This window comes from Pollicipes pollicipes, unplaced genomic scaffold (genome assembly GCF_011947565.3).
Source record: "Pollicipes pollicipes isolate AB1234 unplaced genomic scaffold, Ppol_2.1 Scaffold_5724;HRSCAF=6776_pilon_pilon_pilon, whole genome shotgun sequence".
NCBI classification, from domain to species: Eukaryota; Metazoa; Arthropoda; class Thecostraca; order Pollicipedomorpha; family Pollicipedidae; genus Pollicipes; species Pollicipes pollicipes.
This window is the reverse complement of record NW_023596746.1, coordinates 16,087,111-16,104,212: the sequence shown is the minus strand read 5'-3', so window position 1 is coordinate 16,104,212 and position 17,102 is coordinate 16,087,111. Positions and strand designations below refer to the sequence as shown.

Sequence of the window (17,102 nt, the reverse complement as noted above, 5' to 3'; positions counted from 1 at the left end):
CCGGAGATCACTAACGGCGAACAGTCAGCTCCGTGTCGGTCTGAGCTCTGGGGCCCATTTTCCAAACAGATGCAGGGCCGGGTCCGCGATTTATATTAGTCGGGGCCCCTGCAACAATGCGGAGTACCTGTATCGCGCAGGGGCCACGGTGTCTTTCAGGGTATTATGTGTCGATAAGGGGTCTCGAGTCGCTCAGGAGAAGATTTGCTCAACAGGAACGGGGGCGGGATCCCGAATGACAGAGTCCTCTTGCATTGGTATGGCAACTAAAGGAAGCATAAAAACTTATGATGATTGTTCATATTGAGGTTATGTGCTCTGTGCCAGTCAGGGCTGTCAGTATCGAACGGTGGACCCTCCATCCCAACTCCAGCATTGGCTCCTTAGGCCGAACTGGATTCCATGGGTCAATTATTGGACCATTTGCGCCGGTCAGGGATGCTGTTGCGTCAATGAGGGTTCCTGCGTCGGTCCGGAGTCAGTTGTGTGGGTCGGAAGACCTCCCGCGTCAGGGAAAGGACCAATGTGATACGATGCATCCCTTTAAGGACCTCCGGATCGGTCAGGAGGTCTTGTCCAGTGTCGCCAGAATGGTAGCAGGAAGACACCCCGTGGAGGGACGGAATGGCCCTTCAGCCATTGACCAGAATCAATAATGTGCCCCTTAACTATACCAGAAGGTTTGAGCCTGTGCGCCCGCAATCTCTGAAGTAAGAACGGTGGTGGCCTGGGTTACAGTTTCCGTAAAACCGAACGGCGTTGGCCAGTGATAGTACAACCAGACGACGGGCGGAGTGCGCGTGCGAGCAGCCGCCATAAGCTGATAGTTCCGAATGTCGTTAAAGATTCAGCTGCACCTTTCCGAGATGAGTTTCGGCACATCTGCTTTGCAGCTTTGAGCATGTCCTCCGTAAAAGATCAACAGTTACAGCAACACGCGAAATAGAGATTCTACCTCTGCTCTTTCAGTTCCACCAGCAGATTTCAGTACAATTTCGCAATACTTTAAAGGTTATCATTGCCGTTATTCTCATTAATATAAAAATCGTACAGGTGAAATACACGCCCAGACTACCTTCTAAATGTAGGGTTCGATGTTGATAAGCTTTCAAAAGTATTCTTTCAAATGTGTTGTAGTTTTCGTTCCCCCGTTGGCCACGGCTTAGTTTCGACCGCGGGAGCAACGCTGCGCGGTCCGCGCGGTTCTCTTGAAATCCCTCTAAATAGCTCAGAATTTCTTTTTGAAGTAGCACATCCTGCGGGAAAATCTCATGTGACTCAACGCTCACTACTTAGAAAGTATTACACTTCATTTGCTGTGATTTTTGCAGCGTGTGTGGTCTGTAATGTTTGTTTTATAACACAATAGCGTTTCAAAATGTTTTTGTAACAAATTCTACGAAAGCCTGGAATGCCGCTTTGTCAAAAAGATACGTGAATATGACGCTATTAGCCCGCGAATTCAACGAAGCGTTTTACTAAGGCTTTCATATCTACCCTTTTACGTCTACCACTGTGGCTCTTTCCGTGGCTGCTGTGGCTTTGGGGATGGGAGTATCACCTGATCTATGTGACGCACTGGTTCAGGCTGCGGCCAATCAATTTCTGGGTTACTGGCCATTGCCCACTGAGTCAATCGCAAACATTCTTTTATTCCCACCAATGGACGTGCGCAAGGTCGTTGTCATGACGACGGTGTTCGCTACTGCAGGGAAAAGCTGTGGTACTGCTACAACGTGTCGACAGCACAATGTGGGCATCAAAATAATTAAAATTGACATCCTTATCATGTCTTGATGGTGCTGCAGTGGCACTGCCCAGTGCTATTATAAGAAGTGGCTAAACCTGAGGTTGAACTAAAGTATGTTTTTGAAATATGCCCCAAAGATGTCACTCCCTATAAACCAAGCCAGGAATGTTCGAGATAGTTTTTGAAGCAATTAGCCAATTGAGGTTGGGGTTAGGACCAATTCCACTGAGCTTGGGCCAGTATGAAGGTCGAACCGAGCTCAAAGCCAAGCTGCTTTTTTACTTAAGAGCATGTTGTAATGGGTAGTTTCCGATGTTCCTTTCCAATTTGTTATCAAAGGGACGTCAAAAGACATCTTATCTGAACCTCTTGCACGTTAGAGGAGGTCATTAACCTAAGGGGGCCCATATGAACCTTTCCTCCATCGGCGCGATGCAGCTGTTCCGACCGGTGTGACCTGAAATGAACACCAGTGAAATGTTGCTTAGGACAGGCATTAAGGGTTAAGGTGGTTGCATGGGATCTAGAGATGCTTTGGATACCGATCTGGAGTTTGACCTTGCGTCACTGGAGCTTTAGGACGCACTCAGCTGCTGAGGCTGTATGACGTAGCCTGCTTCTCACCCTGGCAGGGAGGGCGGGCACCGCAGTAAATGGAACCTCGCACCTCTGGTTTTCGAGACGCGCAGTGGTTAACGCAGACGCGTTAACCACTGCACTACCGGCACCGGAGTTTGACCTTGATTTGGCCCCAAAGTCAACAGGCAATTTGACCTAGACTACCTCAAAATTTGACAGAATTAGCGCATGTTTCCGGTCCTCTTTTTTCCATTTTAGAGGTTGAATTGACGCCCTTCCCTGACGAGCGCATCGGAATCAACTGGCTACTCTTGCGCCTGTTAAATTGCTGACGCGCATCTGAGCCGCGAGTAAATGTCCATGGGATGAATGTGTGCAAAATGTTGCAAGATATCTCAATGTCATGAGGATTGCATAGATGTCATGAGGATTGTCATGAGGATTAGTTTCTCTCCCTTAGCATTCCAGAGCAATAACATATCAGCCTTCAGAATCAGTTTCACTGATATGCGTACGACTGCGCATTATTGAATGGTAACATTTGCTGCTGCGTACGGCGGTGGACTATCCCTTGCCATCTGAAAGTTTTACATAAAACGCAAATTGTTGAACTCCCTGGGAATTTTTAAAAAATGCAGCGATATCATGATTTTCCCAAAGACATCCGAAGAACATCTAAGCCACATTGAAACATTGTTTGAACGTCTACGAAGTGCAGGCTATAAAAAATGTCAGCTCAAAATGTCAAAACGTCAACTTGTGAAGCAGGAAGTTAAATACTTAGGTCATCTAGTTTCAGTAAGTGGAACCAAACCAGCTTCTGGTAAAGCAGAAGACATTAGAGACCCGAAATATCCCTCTGATATAAAAGACGTTCCTTCATTCATTGGTATGTGCTCGTATTATCCCAGTTTAATTCAAAATTCTGCGAAAATTGCAAAAATTATGTTCGACTCCGAAGTAGAGACATGTCCAGGAGGAGAGGTGCATCATCTGGAAAACTTTAGAGAATTTCTGACAAACAATGCCGACTTCAAGAGTGTAGGAAAATGATGCGGGTATCAAGATGATTCGTAATATTCTCGCGGGTCAAGAACATCCTAAATCTGCTAAAATCTCCATTCTTTATACGATCTTGGACGATTTGATATTCCGTGTTACGAACACTCATAAGTATACTTCATTTCCTGCCTTAAGTTAGTCTTCCCTTGCATCCCCCAAAACCCCCTCATTGAAGAAACCCATTCAGGATACTTTGCTGGTCATCTAGGCATCGATAAAACACATGATAAACTCTGTTAGCGTTATTATTGGTTTGGCGTGTACCGAGACGTAGTTCAATATTTGGAACCTTGCGTAACGTGTAGCATGCGAAAATTGAGAAAAAACACGTCTTCTGCAAAACACACAGATTTCGAAACACCTTTTCCAAATTATTGTAATAGACACTTCTGGACCACTTCCACAAAGTGATAATGGTGATCAGTACATCATTAACGCAATTGACGTGTTTTCTGGTTGACCTCAGTCCATTTACCACAGAATCAAAAAGTGCTGAAACTGTGGCACAGATTCTTATTGAGTATATTACCCCACGTCATGCTTGCCCCCATGCTATTGGAAATGACAATGGGACGGAATTCTGTAACGCAAATGTCGAACAAATTTCCACATTCTTCAACATTAGACGCATTTGCGCTTCAGTCTATCATCCTCAAGCAAAAGGCAAATGTGAGAAATTTAATCGTGTCCAAAACAACATGTTAGCGAAACTCATCAACCTTGCTCAAAGAGACTGGGACACCAAAATGCCCGCTATTTTTCGGCATATAAACAGCGAAAAGCGATAGTACGAAACTAAGTTCATTTTTCGTTATTTGCGTCCACGATCCAGTTCTCCCCATGGCAAACATCTAAAAAAAATTCAAATCCAGCGGGGAATCCGTAATTGTACACGATTATCCTGTTTCCTTAACCCATTACAGACAAGACCATGCGATTTATGGTTATTTTTTCTTCCAAAGCCATACCTGTCGACAAAAGAATTACCGTAAAATGAAGCAATATGTCTATTGGGGACACTGCCCTTTAGCGTGTCAAAGTCAGACCACGGTTGACAACAAAGGCAATTCATGCCGCAGCTTTCAAGGTGATGCAACAACATATTTCAGGCGATGTTTTCCAGCCCAGAGATTTGTCAGACAACGCAAATGATATTAGTATTTCAGCTAATTCCATTGGGATTGGGTCAGCTACGGATGCCAGGTCAAGGTGAAAACTAAATAGATTTTTGGTTGTGAAGTTTGCTTCATGGAGTATTTTGATGTCACATTGAATTCCTGATCACAAGGACGATAACAGTCTCTTAAGTTGACTGTTGGCTGCGAAGGTCAGGGGTCACTAGCCTGAGATTACTTATCATCATTTGTTGGAAAGGATTTTATGCATGGTCCAGTTCTTGATGCTGATTTTAAATTTACATCCCAAAATCATCTCGATTTTGTTTGTCAATTTTGACCCTTGCAAAGATCAGTAAATTCGTTGACCTGAAATGAACTTGGGCAACCTCGTGCTTAGAAAAAGCGCCTCGGCCCACGATGGTTGCTTGAAGAGATGTGGGGGACTTTCTGTTACTGATTTCTTGCTTGACCGTGTTTGGTTAAAGCTGACCAAAACGTTATGACTCAAACATTTTTTGTGTGTAAATTTTAGAAGCGAGTACAGTGCTTTCTATTCTGCCATTCCACCACCTATGCTATCCTGTGAATTTGATGTATTTTGTCTCTTGCTTTTTGACGTCTCAGAGGTCTTCCACCCACCCCTCCACAAACTCCCCCCCCCCCCCCCCCCAACCACCCGAGCACATTGCATTCAAACGGCGGCCCGGGCGCGTTTTAACGGGAATGCTCCACATTTGAAGATGATGAGGTAGGCGTCAGGGTTTGAGAAAAAGCTTTGTTTTAGCTATTGGTTTGCTTTGACATGTTAGACTGCTCTAAACAACATAATTTCATTGTTTACTGACGTATTGATGGCGTACACGATGTCCGTATTGAGGAATACACACATATATATATATATATATATATATATATATATATATATATATATATATATATAACATAATACAACATGTTCCTCAATGTGTCTTCGTTTGACTCGTCATGGAATGTCTTTAAGAAGTCAGAGTTGCTGCCAGACTGGCTTGTCAGAATTGTCGTTGTAGCCGTCTGGCCGACTAGGCTGCAGTGCTTGCACGCTCCGAGAAGTAGCGGTTTTTGCTGGGTCGTGTTTGCTGAACCTGAATATAGTTATGCGATCGTGTTTTGGCCTTTCTCGTGGTGTTGCTGCACATTTGTCAGTTATTTCATCGTTTATACTTGCATTCACATGCTGGCTTATGGCGCCCTGATATAGTTATTTAATTTCCAATCTTATTTCTGTCGTAACTCGCACCACTACAATGGCTAGACTCCTGCATTATGTAGCACAAAACGTGATTCATGTTCGAACATCCGTTCCTGTGATCCTCTGTCTAGCGTCATCTTGCATCCTCGCGACTCACCGCTTGCCTGGGGAAAGCTAGATGTGCCGGCCACGAATGGGCCAAATTGTCCACTGTTTGGGGCCCCCGTCTGAGCCCCTTGCACACACCCGGAAAGGGGAACCTGTGTGGGCAAAGTCTCGGTGATCGGGTCCCCAGGTGCACACAGTCCTGGCTCACCATCATCCATTCTCCTTCACACCATGGTCCCGAAAGTGGGCATCTCCGACAGAAGCAGTTGTATTCCAAATAACCAAAAACAAAGTCGTATTTAAAACTTGCCACCGACGCATTCAAGTGGGTGAACGCCAAATGACATCCGTTAAAACACGCGCTCGTGTGGGGATCACTTTGACCCCGCTCAAGGCTTTTCCAGAATGATTTTCGGACAGCGCAGCAAAGCCGCGCCAAATTTTGTACAGCTGTAGACAGCTACATAGCGGATCTTTTGGCGTCAAAAATTTAGATGTACTCGGAAGAGCACTGACCTGTGGCAGGTCAAAGTCAGGCCCTGGTTTCAGCGAACGCAATTTCTGGGGAATCGTTCAACCTGATGCAACAGCGGAATGTTAGACGAATCCATACGCCCCTGAAATAGTTTCCTTCAAACACTTCCAATTAACAAATTTCATTAACCCAGGGTCAGAAATGAAGGTCAGAAGCAGCCCGTATTTTCTTAGTCGAAAGATTTCTGTATGAGATAGTTTCTGGCGCTTGTTTTGAATCTTGTTATGACAGGAGCCACGTGATACACATATTCCATGATGTTTTCAAAGGTCAGAACAGGTCACTGGCCTCAACGACCCAGGTCAACATTTTTTGTTTTGTTTTGTTGGAAACATACCACCTAGCTTATTCCTCGACACTTAATCAAATGCAAAACATCAAATCAGTCGTGTATGATTTTGGTCACCATGACCTCCTAAAGGTCAAACAAGGTCACTGACCTTAAGCGAACACCCGTACCATTTTGCTGAGAGCAGGTATTTAGGTTCACAGCGGTTGCATGAGGCCAGGGGCACTTCGGATACCAATCCTGAATTTGACCTTGTTTAACGTTATGTGGCGCAAAGGTCATGACCTAGAATCTCAAATTTGGGGAGAAGTGATGTCATGTACAAATCAACACACCCTGTGGATTTGATCTCTCTAGCCTCCTTACTTTCTGAGATCTCGGCGGCAAACTGTCAAATTGACCCTACCCCATCCCAATCAAGGGTAGTTAACCGGCCACCCGGGCGCGTGGTCATACCGCAAATCGTGCTCACACACGCCAGACATGAATGCTTCTCTGGTCATGTTTCATTTTGACCTCAAGCACTACGTGGTCAATGAGGTGGCGGTATTCACGTGGCATTCCATGGCGCCATGCCTCACTGGCTAACCTCAAAATATTGTGCACGTAATAGCCTGCACATGTTCGCGGGCGTCAGGTTCACAAACAGGGCGGTGTTAAGTCCTTAATAACCGTGTGGCTGAGATCTGCTCTTAATGATCTTGCACCGTCCAACTCAGTCCGAAAAGCCATAAAATGTGGAGCATCCCTTTTAAAAGTGTAATGCACTAGAACGTCACCTCAAACCAACTGAAGTCGACCAGGCTCCCAAAGCACGTCGATGTAGTATGACATTCCGTTCATGCGCGCGTCCCGTACCATTTTAATGTATTTGGCGACGGATTATACGGGCCGTTATGGAAAAATGTTTACCGCCCTGGATTCAGGCTGGGACTGAAGATTCGTGAAACAGGGGGAAGCGCGATGAATCGTAATTCAGGACGTGCTAGTACCCCAGGACCACACCGAACGCCTAGATAGCCCAGCAGACCTCCCCATCTTGATTGTTATTCGTGCATTCAATGATAATGAATCGTGTGTTTAAAATATGTAATTAGTGAATGTAAAACAATAAACGTAATCGCCTTTCGGTTAATATTATCCCGCAATGGCTCTTATGTCAGGTCAGGAGAGTATTTCGAGGGCAAAACAAGAGTTCTGCAGCAACGCCGAATTCTAACGGATGGTTGTCATCTAGTGCGCTATGCAACTCATCCCCCCCCCCCCCCCCCCATCAACAGCGTAAAACATATTTGAGTTGTCCTAACGACACATGAGACTTTCTAAAACATTTAAGGTATCCTAAGAAAATCCTGGGTGCGCACATGGAGACTGGGTAATGTAAGCTGCACATTCCCTGATCGACCAACAACTAGATCGGACGTGCACCGATGCACTCTTTTTCTGGCCTGATATCCCAACAATTCTTACATGCCTTCGTGTGACTCTCCTTATAATATCGTTATGTGCGACTGCTTCAGCGCATGCAAAGACTGATTCTATCCTGCTGAGATATTTGACTCCGCCAGCGGCTCCCTCTTGAATGCGGACAGAAGTACATCACGTCTCAGCGTTCTTAGCTTATCCTCGGTAACCGCACCAGCACGGGAAATGTTGGCATTTCCGGAGTGCCCGCGGGGTTGGCGTGGGGCTCCATCAGTGCGACACTTGAGCTAGATGGAGCCGGCGAGGATGGAATTTGTGGTTGTAGAGCTTGAGTGGAGACCGCCCTCAGTGCTGAGCCATCGGTAGTGCTGTAACGTTCAGTGGTGAATTGGGCGTTGTAATGGCTGGGGATGACCAAAGATCGGGCTGCTTTCCTTCATCTTACTGGATGTGCCATCAGCGTATTCCAAAGTGGGCATGGTGAACGATTTTCGCACTATTACCCTATCGGATGGCTAACTTCGGAGCTTTCCCCGGTAGGTTCGGTGCTTTTTCAGGCCAGGGACATGTGTTGACAGAACAGTAGAAATAGCATGGTAACATGAAATCAAACATAGTATTAAGCAGTACGCAAACAGTACGAAACTAGCAGTATGACGGCATGAAACAAACACTGAAACTATGCCCCTGGCGTTCATAAAACGATTGTACATTAACTATTCCAAAAAGATGTCCAAATTTTAGTCGTTGGGTGCAGCCCTGTCACAATTAGATCTTACAAACATTTGCCACACTTTGCAGAATGGAACATGGGATATGTAGTGATATGAATTTCACCATTTCATTTTTCTGCATGCATGCAATATTGTATATATGGCTCAAACATCCACCTTTGGCATTTGCAACATCAGGTTTCGCCCAAGGCTGGTTCGCAAAATGTCTGCAGACGTGGAGAATCGCTGCTTCACCACAATAACCCCAGATTCACTGAAATCATCATTTCTTGTCCACACACGCAAATGTGTCGCGTGCGTGCTTGTGCATGCTTGTTGTGCACATGCACGCGCGTGTGCGTGTGTGCGTGCGTGTGCGTGCGTTGTGTGCGTGTACGTGTGTTTGTGTGTGCGTGTGTGTGTCACTCAGCTGCTGAGGCCATGTTGCGTCGCCTGCCTCTCACCCTGGTAGAACGTGCGGGCACCGCGGGGAATCCAACCATGTACCTCTAGTTTTCAGGTCGTGCAGCGGTTGACGCGGACGCGTCAACCACTGCACTAAACGCACACGGTCCGGCAGATCAAATTCCACTCCCCAGATCCTATGAAGATGCAGGGCTAATGGGTATACAGGGCACCACACGAGATAAATCCTGTGTCAGATCAAAAGTTATGAGCCATTTTGGGGATATAGGTAAATAAAACGGTAGACCGAACATCATGCAGAGAAAATGTTAGAAAAACAAAACAAATGTCCCCATTCACTGGAAAACTGCACTACTATGCACGGGGGGTGCGTGCCCTTTCAGCCGCACATCCAAACACGTCCAATTCATCAAAAGATGCTCTGTAACTATACACCCGGCGCAAGAGCGCAACACAAGAGCGTAGTTCCCTTTTTGGTGATGGTGAGGAGTCACAGTTCCCCAACCCTGCGAGGAAAGTGGTTCAAACTCAAGGAGAAGCGCGTTCTGGTGTATTACTTTGGTAGCATCACTTGTCGACCGGGCAGCCGGACGCAGGAGCTTTCACCGGCTGGTCAAGCATCTGCTAGACTCACAACACAATCACGTGGAGCGGTCCAACATAACAATAAATAGATGCCCGCGATGGGTGGGCAGTTCAGATCCCATTAAGACCGCCCGTACCACTCAGCACTCAGAGGACTGTCTCAGTCTCACGTCACTCCCCGCCTGGCCCCCATCCCAGGGTGTGGCGTTGCCGCCGGCCGTGGCCGCCACTGCCGGGTGCCGGCGCCGATCCGATGACGCCCAACACTCTGCCTCGCCGGCGCCGAGCGGCTCGGCTCGGCTCGGCCCAGCCCGGCATCCTTCACAGCGCATCACTTGGCCGCCAGCTCCGCACGCGACACCTGGTGCTCCAGCTGCACGAGCGTGCCGGCCAGCGTGGACACCACTTGACTGTAGGCGCACGCCAGCTGCTGCGAGCGTGCCTGAAGCCGCGCCAGCCGCTCCGTCTGCGCCAGGTGGCACTCGCTGACCGCCTGCAGACGCTGGCGCAGGTCCCCGGCGCCTGTGCACAGCGCGAGCCGCGTCACGGGTCGGCACCGGGGCGAAACGGACCGCCCCTGACGGACGGACACGGACACGGACACGGACACGGACACGATGGACCTGTGGTGACCGAGGCCGGATTTTTGCTCTTTGATCTTACTAAAAAAACAACGGAGAACACACACACACACACACACGTACTGGTCATGATGCTTCCGCCACTACTCCAAGCACAAACACCAAGTCATGCGGTTTATCAGACGAGATGCGCTAGAAAATTAGTTTGTGTGTTACACATGTCCATTGGATACATAATCTTCGAATACATTCGGATACTGTGTCCTTTTTCATGATTTTTTACTCTTTACTAATGCTGTAAAATTTTTACCATAGCAAGGGCACTGCGAATGGTGAGTACGTGGTCGTGTTGCCCCCGTTATAGGATGTGCTTTTATTCTACGATTCCATTATGCGATTACAAAGGTTACCACCGAAAACAAAAACCTTATTGCATGAGCCACAGGTTTTTGCTCGCTCTCAAAGCACAAATCTAATTTTATTCGACCCAGTCTCTTTAAGCCCCAGCGGAGGATGACCAGCACACTCCACAAGTAGTTTGCAGAAAGCTAAGCCTAGCATTCTGCACAGCTAGCCACCAATGTTCTGCAGCCACCGCAGGTCACGCACATTGCCTTGTTTCACGGTCAAGTCGACGAGAGTGCGACATTCTTCTCCTAGATTTACGAACGGCGAACAGACAAGAAAAAGCAACCAGCCATCAAACTATCACCAAATTTTGATTTAAGACCAAACAAAGACACTGCCACCGCTGGTACCCGACCGAGGCGGGCCCCAGGGGCAGCCGCTGCCACCCCTGGTACTCCACCGAGGCGTGTCCGAGGGTCGGCCGCTGCCACCGCCGGTACCCGACCGATGCGGGCACGAGGGTCGGCCGCTGCCACCGCCGGTACCCCACCGAGGCGTGTCCGAGGGTCGGCCGCTGCCACCGCCGGTACCCGACCGATGCGGGCACGAGGGTCGGCCGCTGCCACCGCCGGTACCCCACCGAGGCGTGTCCGAGGGTCGGCCGCTGCCACCGCCGGTACCCGACCGATGCGGGCACGAGGGTCGGCCGCTGCCACCGCCGGTACCCCACCGAGGCGTGTCCGAGGGTCGGCCGCTGCCACCGCCGGTACCCGACCGATGCGGGCACGAGGGTCGGCCGCTGCCACCGCCGGTACCCCACCGAGGCGTGTCCGAGGGTCGGCCGCTGCCACCGCCGGTACCCGACCGAGGCGGGCACGAGGGTCAGCCGCTGCCACCGCCGGTACCCCACCGAGGCGTGTCCGAGGGTCAGTCGTCGCCACCGCTGGTACCCCACCGAGGCACGTCAAAGTGTCAGCCGCTGCCGCACCTTTGATGTGCTCGCTGTCGAGAAGCGGCAGCAGCTGCTGCACAGCCTCTAGCTGCTGGGCCAGCTGACGGATCTGCGCCTGGGTACCGAGCAGCTCAGCAGCGCGGCTGGCAGGCGTGGTGGTCAGCTGCTCGCCGTACAGAGGGTCCAGGTACGACTCGAGCTCGTCCACTGCGCCGGCGAAGACAGAGGGCGCGCGCCGGTCAGGCCCCGTACCCAGCCAACACCACACAGTCGCGCGGAGCCGCTGCACGCGCATCACCGCCACGGACATCAGTGACACCAGGCCAGACGCACATGTAAGATCATGATTTAGCCTCACAACGCAGCAGATTGACTAATTGTGTAACAGTCCTTTGGAAAGAAAAAAAACAATGCGGAAGGCACGACACTGCGCACAATATTTCACGACAACCAGGGGAGACAGACATTTCGCCTAAATGAACTGACCAGTGTGTAAATCAGCCCATCCCAGAAACTTACGCCTCTTCATGATCATTACGGCACGCTCGTAGTCTCCGAGCACGTTGCCTAGGCGGTTGTTGAATCCGAGGATCACGTCCGTCGCCTGTGGTTTAGAAACGGACATGTCCAAATCCACAGCGTTTAATGTTTAGAACATCGAACGGCCATGTCGAACATGAGTTTTGGTACCTGCCGCTCGATGGCACAGCAATGCGCATTTTTTTCAAATCGTACCGCTAGATGGCACATTACCACATCCCTCTTTTACCAACAGATGGCTTAGTCAACCCAGCGTTCGACCCTTTATCATGTGATAAGTACCGTCGAACATGGTCAGCACGAACCACTTAAAGCACCTGATGCATTATGTCCCATGATAGGTTCTGCACCATGAGAAAGCCTGTGACCCGCCAACATCAATTTATTCATGATGCAACATCATGCCTAAGATGCTCCATGCAAGGAAATTGTTGCATTAAAACCAGTCGATGCCACCTCCTAACTTTGATTCAAGGACGGAATCATTTGCTGAAATCAGCTATTGACATCAATTGCCACTCTGCATATAATCATTCCATTCTGCAAACCAATGGCCTCATAAATGTATACATGCCTTTGATTTGATGTAAATCTAAGCAGGAAGCAAATACCATATATTTTTAACTTTTTATGCTACATTTTCTTCCATGCTGAGAGCTTGGACATTGTGAGTTCCTCCTACCTTGTGAGTTCCTCCTTGAGTTCCACGCTCATTGGATGCTTTTCTTACGTTCTGAACGTGTGATGCAGCGACACTGGACGTTTTAACTGTTGGAGTCTCAATGGCTGAACTCTGCATGCCTAAACACACCTTAAAACATACTTCATTCTGTGGCAGGATGGACACCAGATTGCATGAGCAGCATGACAGTAAAATATGTTACTTCATATGAACTCCCTTGATCATTACTTATATCTACCACCACCCAAGAGAATGCCTCGTCCTCTCATTGCCATCAGCCTGAACAGCCTGAAAAAGTTTCATACTACTTTCACCTCATTGATATGTTGATCAAATACTGAAAAAATCCTCTGCCCCAAGGCATTGTGCAAATCATCTTACCTTTGTGTACTGGTCATTCTTGTCTAAATCACCAAAGACTTTATCCTCCAGGCCAAATACACGTTCTTCCAAAAACTTCCCAGACATTTCCAGCTGCTCCGAAGTGCTTTTTCTATATGTCTGAAAACAAAGATCAAATACATTTGCATGTTGAACTGTTATAGTACTTACAGTCCAAGGTTAAGCTCAAATTCATGCTACCATTTCTGAGGACAAATGAGTGATTGAAAAACACAATGCACATATTACTTCCTAAAGAAAAGAAAATGGCAATATGTTCTATGATAAAGATTGTTAACATGCCTCTCAAAGCCCTGAAAGAACAAGAGAACAAACCAAAATGACTGCAATGAGGCATCATAAAAAATTGGTAGCATACAGCAATGGTGTGCTCTCTAGGTGGCTGGGCTAGCATGGGGCATTGCAGGCAACAGGTTTCATTTATGCAGAAGTTGTCCAAAACAAGGAACCAAAAACCATGTACAGCACAGCAAAACATGTTTCTCACACGCACGCATGCATGCACGCACGCACGCATGCAACAAAGCAAGCTTTAATCATGTAGTGATGCATGGAAAAAGTTAAGTTTACCTGATGTTGCCCTTCCCCTTCTCTGTGCATGCTCAATTTTGAGAGCATTCACAATTTATTACTGGTACCCAACCTGACTTAACCCAATCTAAAATTTCCAGACCATGTCAGCCAACAATTTCTGACACCCAGCCTAACCCCACTTACTGTACAGCTTCCAAAGCATTTTAGCTCACTAAACATAAGCTGAGGGGTCTTGTGCAGGGTCATGACACCTATCAGATTACAACAATTTGCAGACAAAAAGATTATGTTCATTCATAAGCTGTCTCATGAAGGATAGAAAAGCCTGAACATGGGGGCACAAAGACATGTTATGCTAAACATGTGTTGCAGGAGAAAACATCACAGTGACATTTTCAGTGCACAAATATTTTGTACCTCACAGTGCTCAAGGGCACAAAGCACAGTACTCATGGTTTGGGGCACCAGTTATGCTGTGAAGATACTTGCACACAAACAAACTGAACATATTTTCTATACAATACTTTGAAACTACTTAAATTGTCATTGCTTTTGCAAGAAACATAACACACATGGACAAGACAGCAGCAATAGCCTTGCTCCTCATAGAAAAAAACACAACATGAAGATATATGTGTGGAGATCTTTATGACATGCTCTTATCAAAACCAATTGCAGGCAAAAACTTAAAAAGACCTTTCAGCCATCATTTTTACAGGTGACCCACATTTAGGGGGCTAAACAAGGAGCAGTTGCCAGCAGTTACTAAGACACCCTGCATATCTGACTACAGATATAAGCATGCAAAAATGTGTATATGTAAATAAATTCAAGCAAGCAGGCATCCACTTGAAGCCTCATTCAGTAACTGACATCCAATGTGTTGTGCAATGCCTGACGCCTCATTAGTTGAAATCGCTTTCATGTAGGATCGATGTGTGATGTTTGATGCCTGTTTACTTGGACTCTTCACCTGTTTGAATGAAGCATAATGTTTGATGCTTGTTTACTAGAAAATGTTTGCATGTACATGTTTCTTTTAGCCCATTCTTATTCTTATCTAGATATCCACCATACCATAGTAGTGACTGACAATTGTTCCTGGATCATCTCCCATAAATGCTTCTGAGCTGGGAAAACCATGGCTCACTGTTGCAAAAACAAACCTGAAAAGCAGGATCACCAAGAGGAGATTTTGCATTTACATCTGCTATTCATTTCAATAGGCAAGTTACCAAAATCTTGATGTATCTATATCACCATTCTCCTGGTTTCCCTAGAAGGCAAAATGTCCTTACTACTGCCTTATCTAAAAATAATATGAAATTCATCCCACTTTGACCTACAATGAATTGTGTGTGAGTGTGTGACTCAGCCACTGATATTGTAGTGTACTGTGCAGCAGCTACTTTTTGAAGGCCAGCCTGAATGCTGACAATGCACACATACACCATTTATCATGCAATGCATGGCCTTACCCTATATTATTAATGCTGCCATGATCTATTAATACTTCATTCAGGCAATACTCAAGGAGCATACAACACCACAGACAACATTATATAAAAGTGAAAATGAACCTAACTTAAAATTATCCAGTTGTTTTCAACGTGCCTGCATCTGGTAAAACCGGCTCAAAACAATGTTTTCCTTGCAGTTCGTAGGTACCGCGGGCGTGGTCCCTCCACCCAGTAATACGATCTGTATAAGCTAAACCTAGCAGGCAAACCGTATGATATTGCTCTCAGTACATGCGCCAGACACTTGTTTATTCCTCTAACACCTCCATATAGCTTCATATCCCGCATAATGCCCACAAATGGCGCCTCCCCCACACCCCTCACCATCAATCTCCGCAACTGCAAGGCCGTGGTGAGTATAGGGATATATACAAGGCGATGTATAACAGGTGGTGCCGTGCCGACCAGTGCACACCTCAGTAAAGTCCCTCTGTGACGTCATGGAGGGTACAACTTTAGTGGGAATATTTCACATTTGAAGGTATTGCGGCGAGCATCAGATAGGATGAAAAAAAGCTCACTCGTGGCTATTGTTAGAGTTTAATGTAGCAAAGACCGCTGTAGACAATGCCTTTTCTCTGTTAAATCAATGTCCTTCTCGATATGTCGTTGCTTGATTACTTAAGGTCGATCAAGACAGTACCTGTTTTCATGTGTAGAATACGTGTGTTGTGCAGTGCATTAGCGAGGAACAAGGAACAAGTGTTTCCGTCAACAACAATAAAGCCCTCAGGGCAAGCAAAAAGCACCCAAGACGGACGTGGCGAGCCCCTAAACGATCGGTAGTGCCCCGGCAGGCTGACATGTAAGGCCCCGGCCATAGCACAGGACCCTCGAGCAAAGGAGAATTATCCAAGACCATGAATTAATACCCCCGTGCGATCAAGAGTGCACGGGCAGGATAACAACACGAGCCTCGATAAGAGTAAAGATTCCTCTGCAAGTGAGATCAAAGGGAGAGAGCTCTCGATCAAAGCAGAGGGCCCCTGAGCATCGAGTGCCCCGTGTCTTACCTTATAAGGGCCCTAGAGACCGCACAAAGCCCTCCAAGCAAGTGGAAAGAACCCGAGACTTATATGAAGGGCCCCTAAGCAGCTGAGTGTGCCCCGGCGTATGGGACCCCGGAAAAGTGTGAAGAGCCTTTTGGGAAAATGGGAAGAATCCGTGCAGGAAAATCTGATCGATCAACAGTGTTCAGGTATGGAGGCAGATAGCGTCCTAACAGCACATTGGGTCCTACGATAAAATGCAAAGGCATCAAGGCAACGTGGAAAGGTCCTTAGCGATCATATTGACCCGGAAAATGGACATACAGGGCCAGGCAACCAACAGCGCAATGACTTTAGACGGCGCAATGAGCCCCAAGATTTCCCCCAAGCAACACTTTTTCAGACAGCTTCCTGGTCTGTAGGCTCAAAGGCATGCAATTTTATTGTGTTTTTGTTGTAAGATAACTGCGTCCGTTCGGCCGCTTATGGGCCTCTTCGGAGTCTTAAGGCCTCCTCGGCATGGTCCACGGGGCATGGTCCGGCGCCTCCCCCCCCCCCCCCCCCCCCACCTCTGCGTCCGCGGCCGGCCCGAGCAGCTTAATAGATGGGGCCCGGAAAGCACACAGGGCCATCCATTCAACTAAGAAATCCTCACGACGCAAGGCGCAGGGCTCCGAACGATCGAGCGCGCCCGTGCGGGTTAACATATAGGCGCCCATCAAGAGCGTGGGGCCCT

At 47.6% G+C, this 17,102-nt stretch overlaps 1 protein-coding gene across 5 annotated transcripts; it reads right to left on the bottom strand.

Annotated features, from left to right (window-relative positions):
• Positions 1-9,767: 9,767 nt before the first annotated feature.
• On the bottom strand, positions 9,768-16,042 carry DCTN3-p24 (Dynactin 3, p24 subunit). Of its 5 annotated transcripts, none has more exons than XM_037227625.1 (5): positions 16,021-16,042; positions 13,303-13,422; positions 12,219-12,303; positions 11,736-11,906; positions 9,768-10,340 (listed from the first exon to the last, which is right to left on the bottom strand). In XM_037227625.1, the coding sequence occupies exons 2-5, from the start codon at positions 13,387-13,389 to the stop codon at positions 10,150-10,152; spliced, it is 534 nt and encodes a 177-aa protein (XP_037083520.1). In that variant the 5' UTR covers positions 13,390-13,422; positions 16,021-16,042; the 3' UTR covers positions 9,768-10,149. The 5 variants fall into 5 exon arrangements, with proteins under 5 accessions (XP_037083520.1, XP_037083519.1, XP_037083518.1 ...); XM_037227624.1 differs by lacking the exon at positions 16,021-16,042 and adding an exon at positions 15,702-15,771; XM_037227623.1 differs by lacking the exon at positions 16,021-16,042 and adding an exon at positions 15,472-15,585.
• Between the last annotated feature and the right edge of the window lie 1,060 nt (positions 16,043-17,102).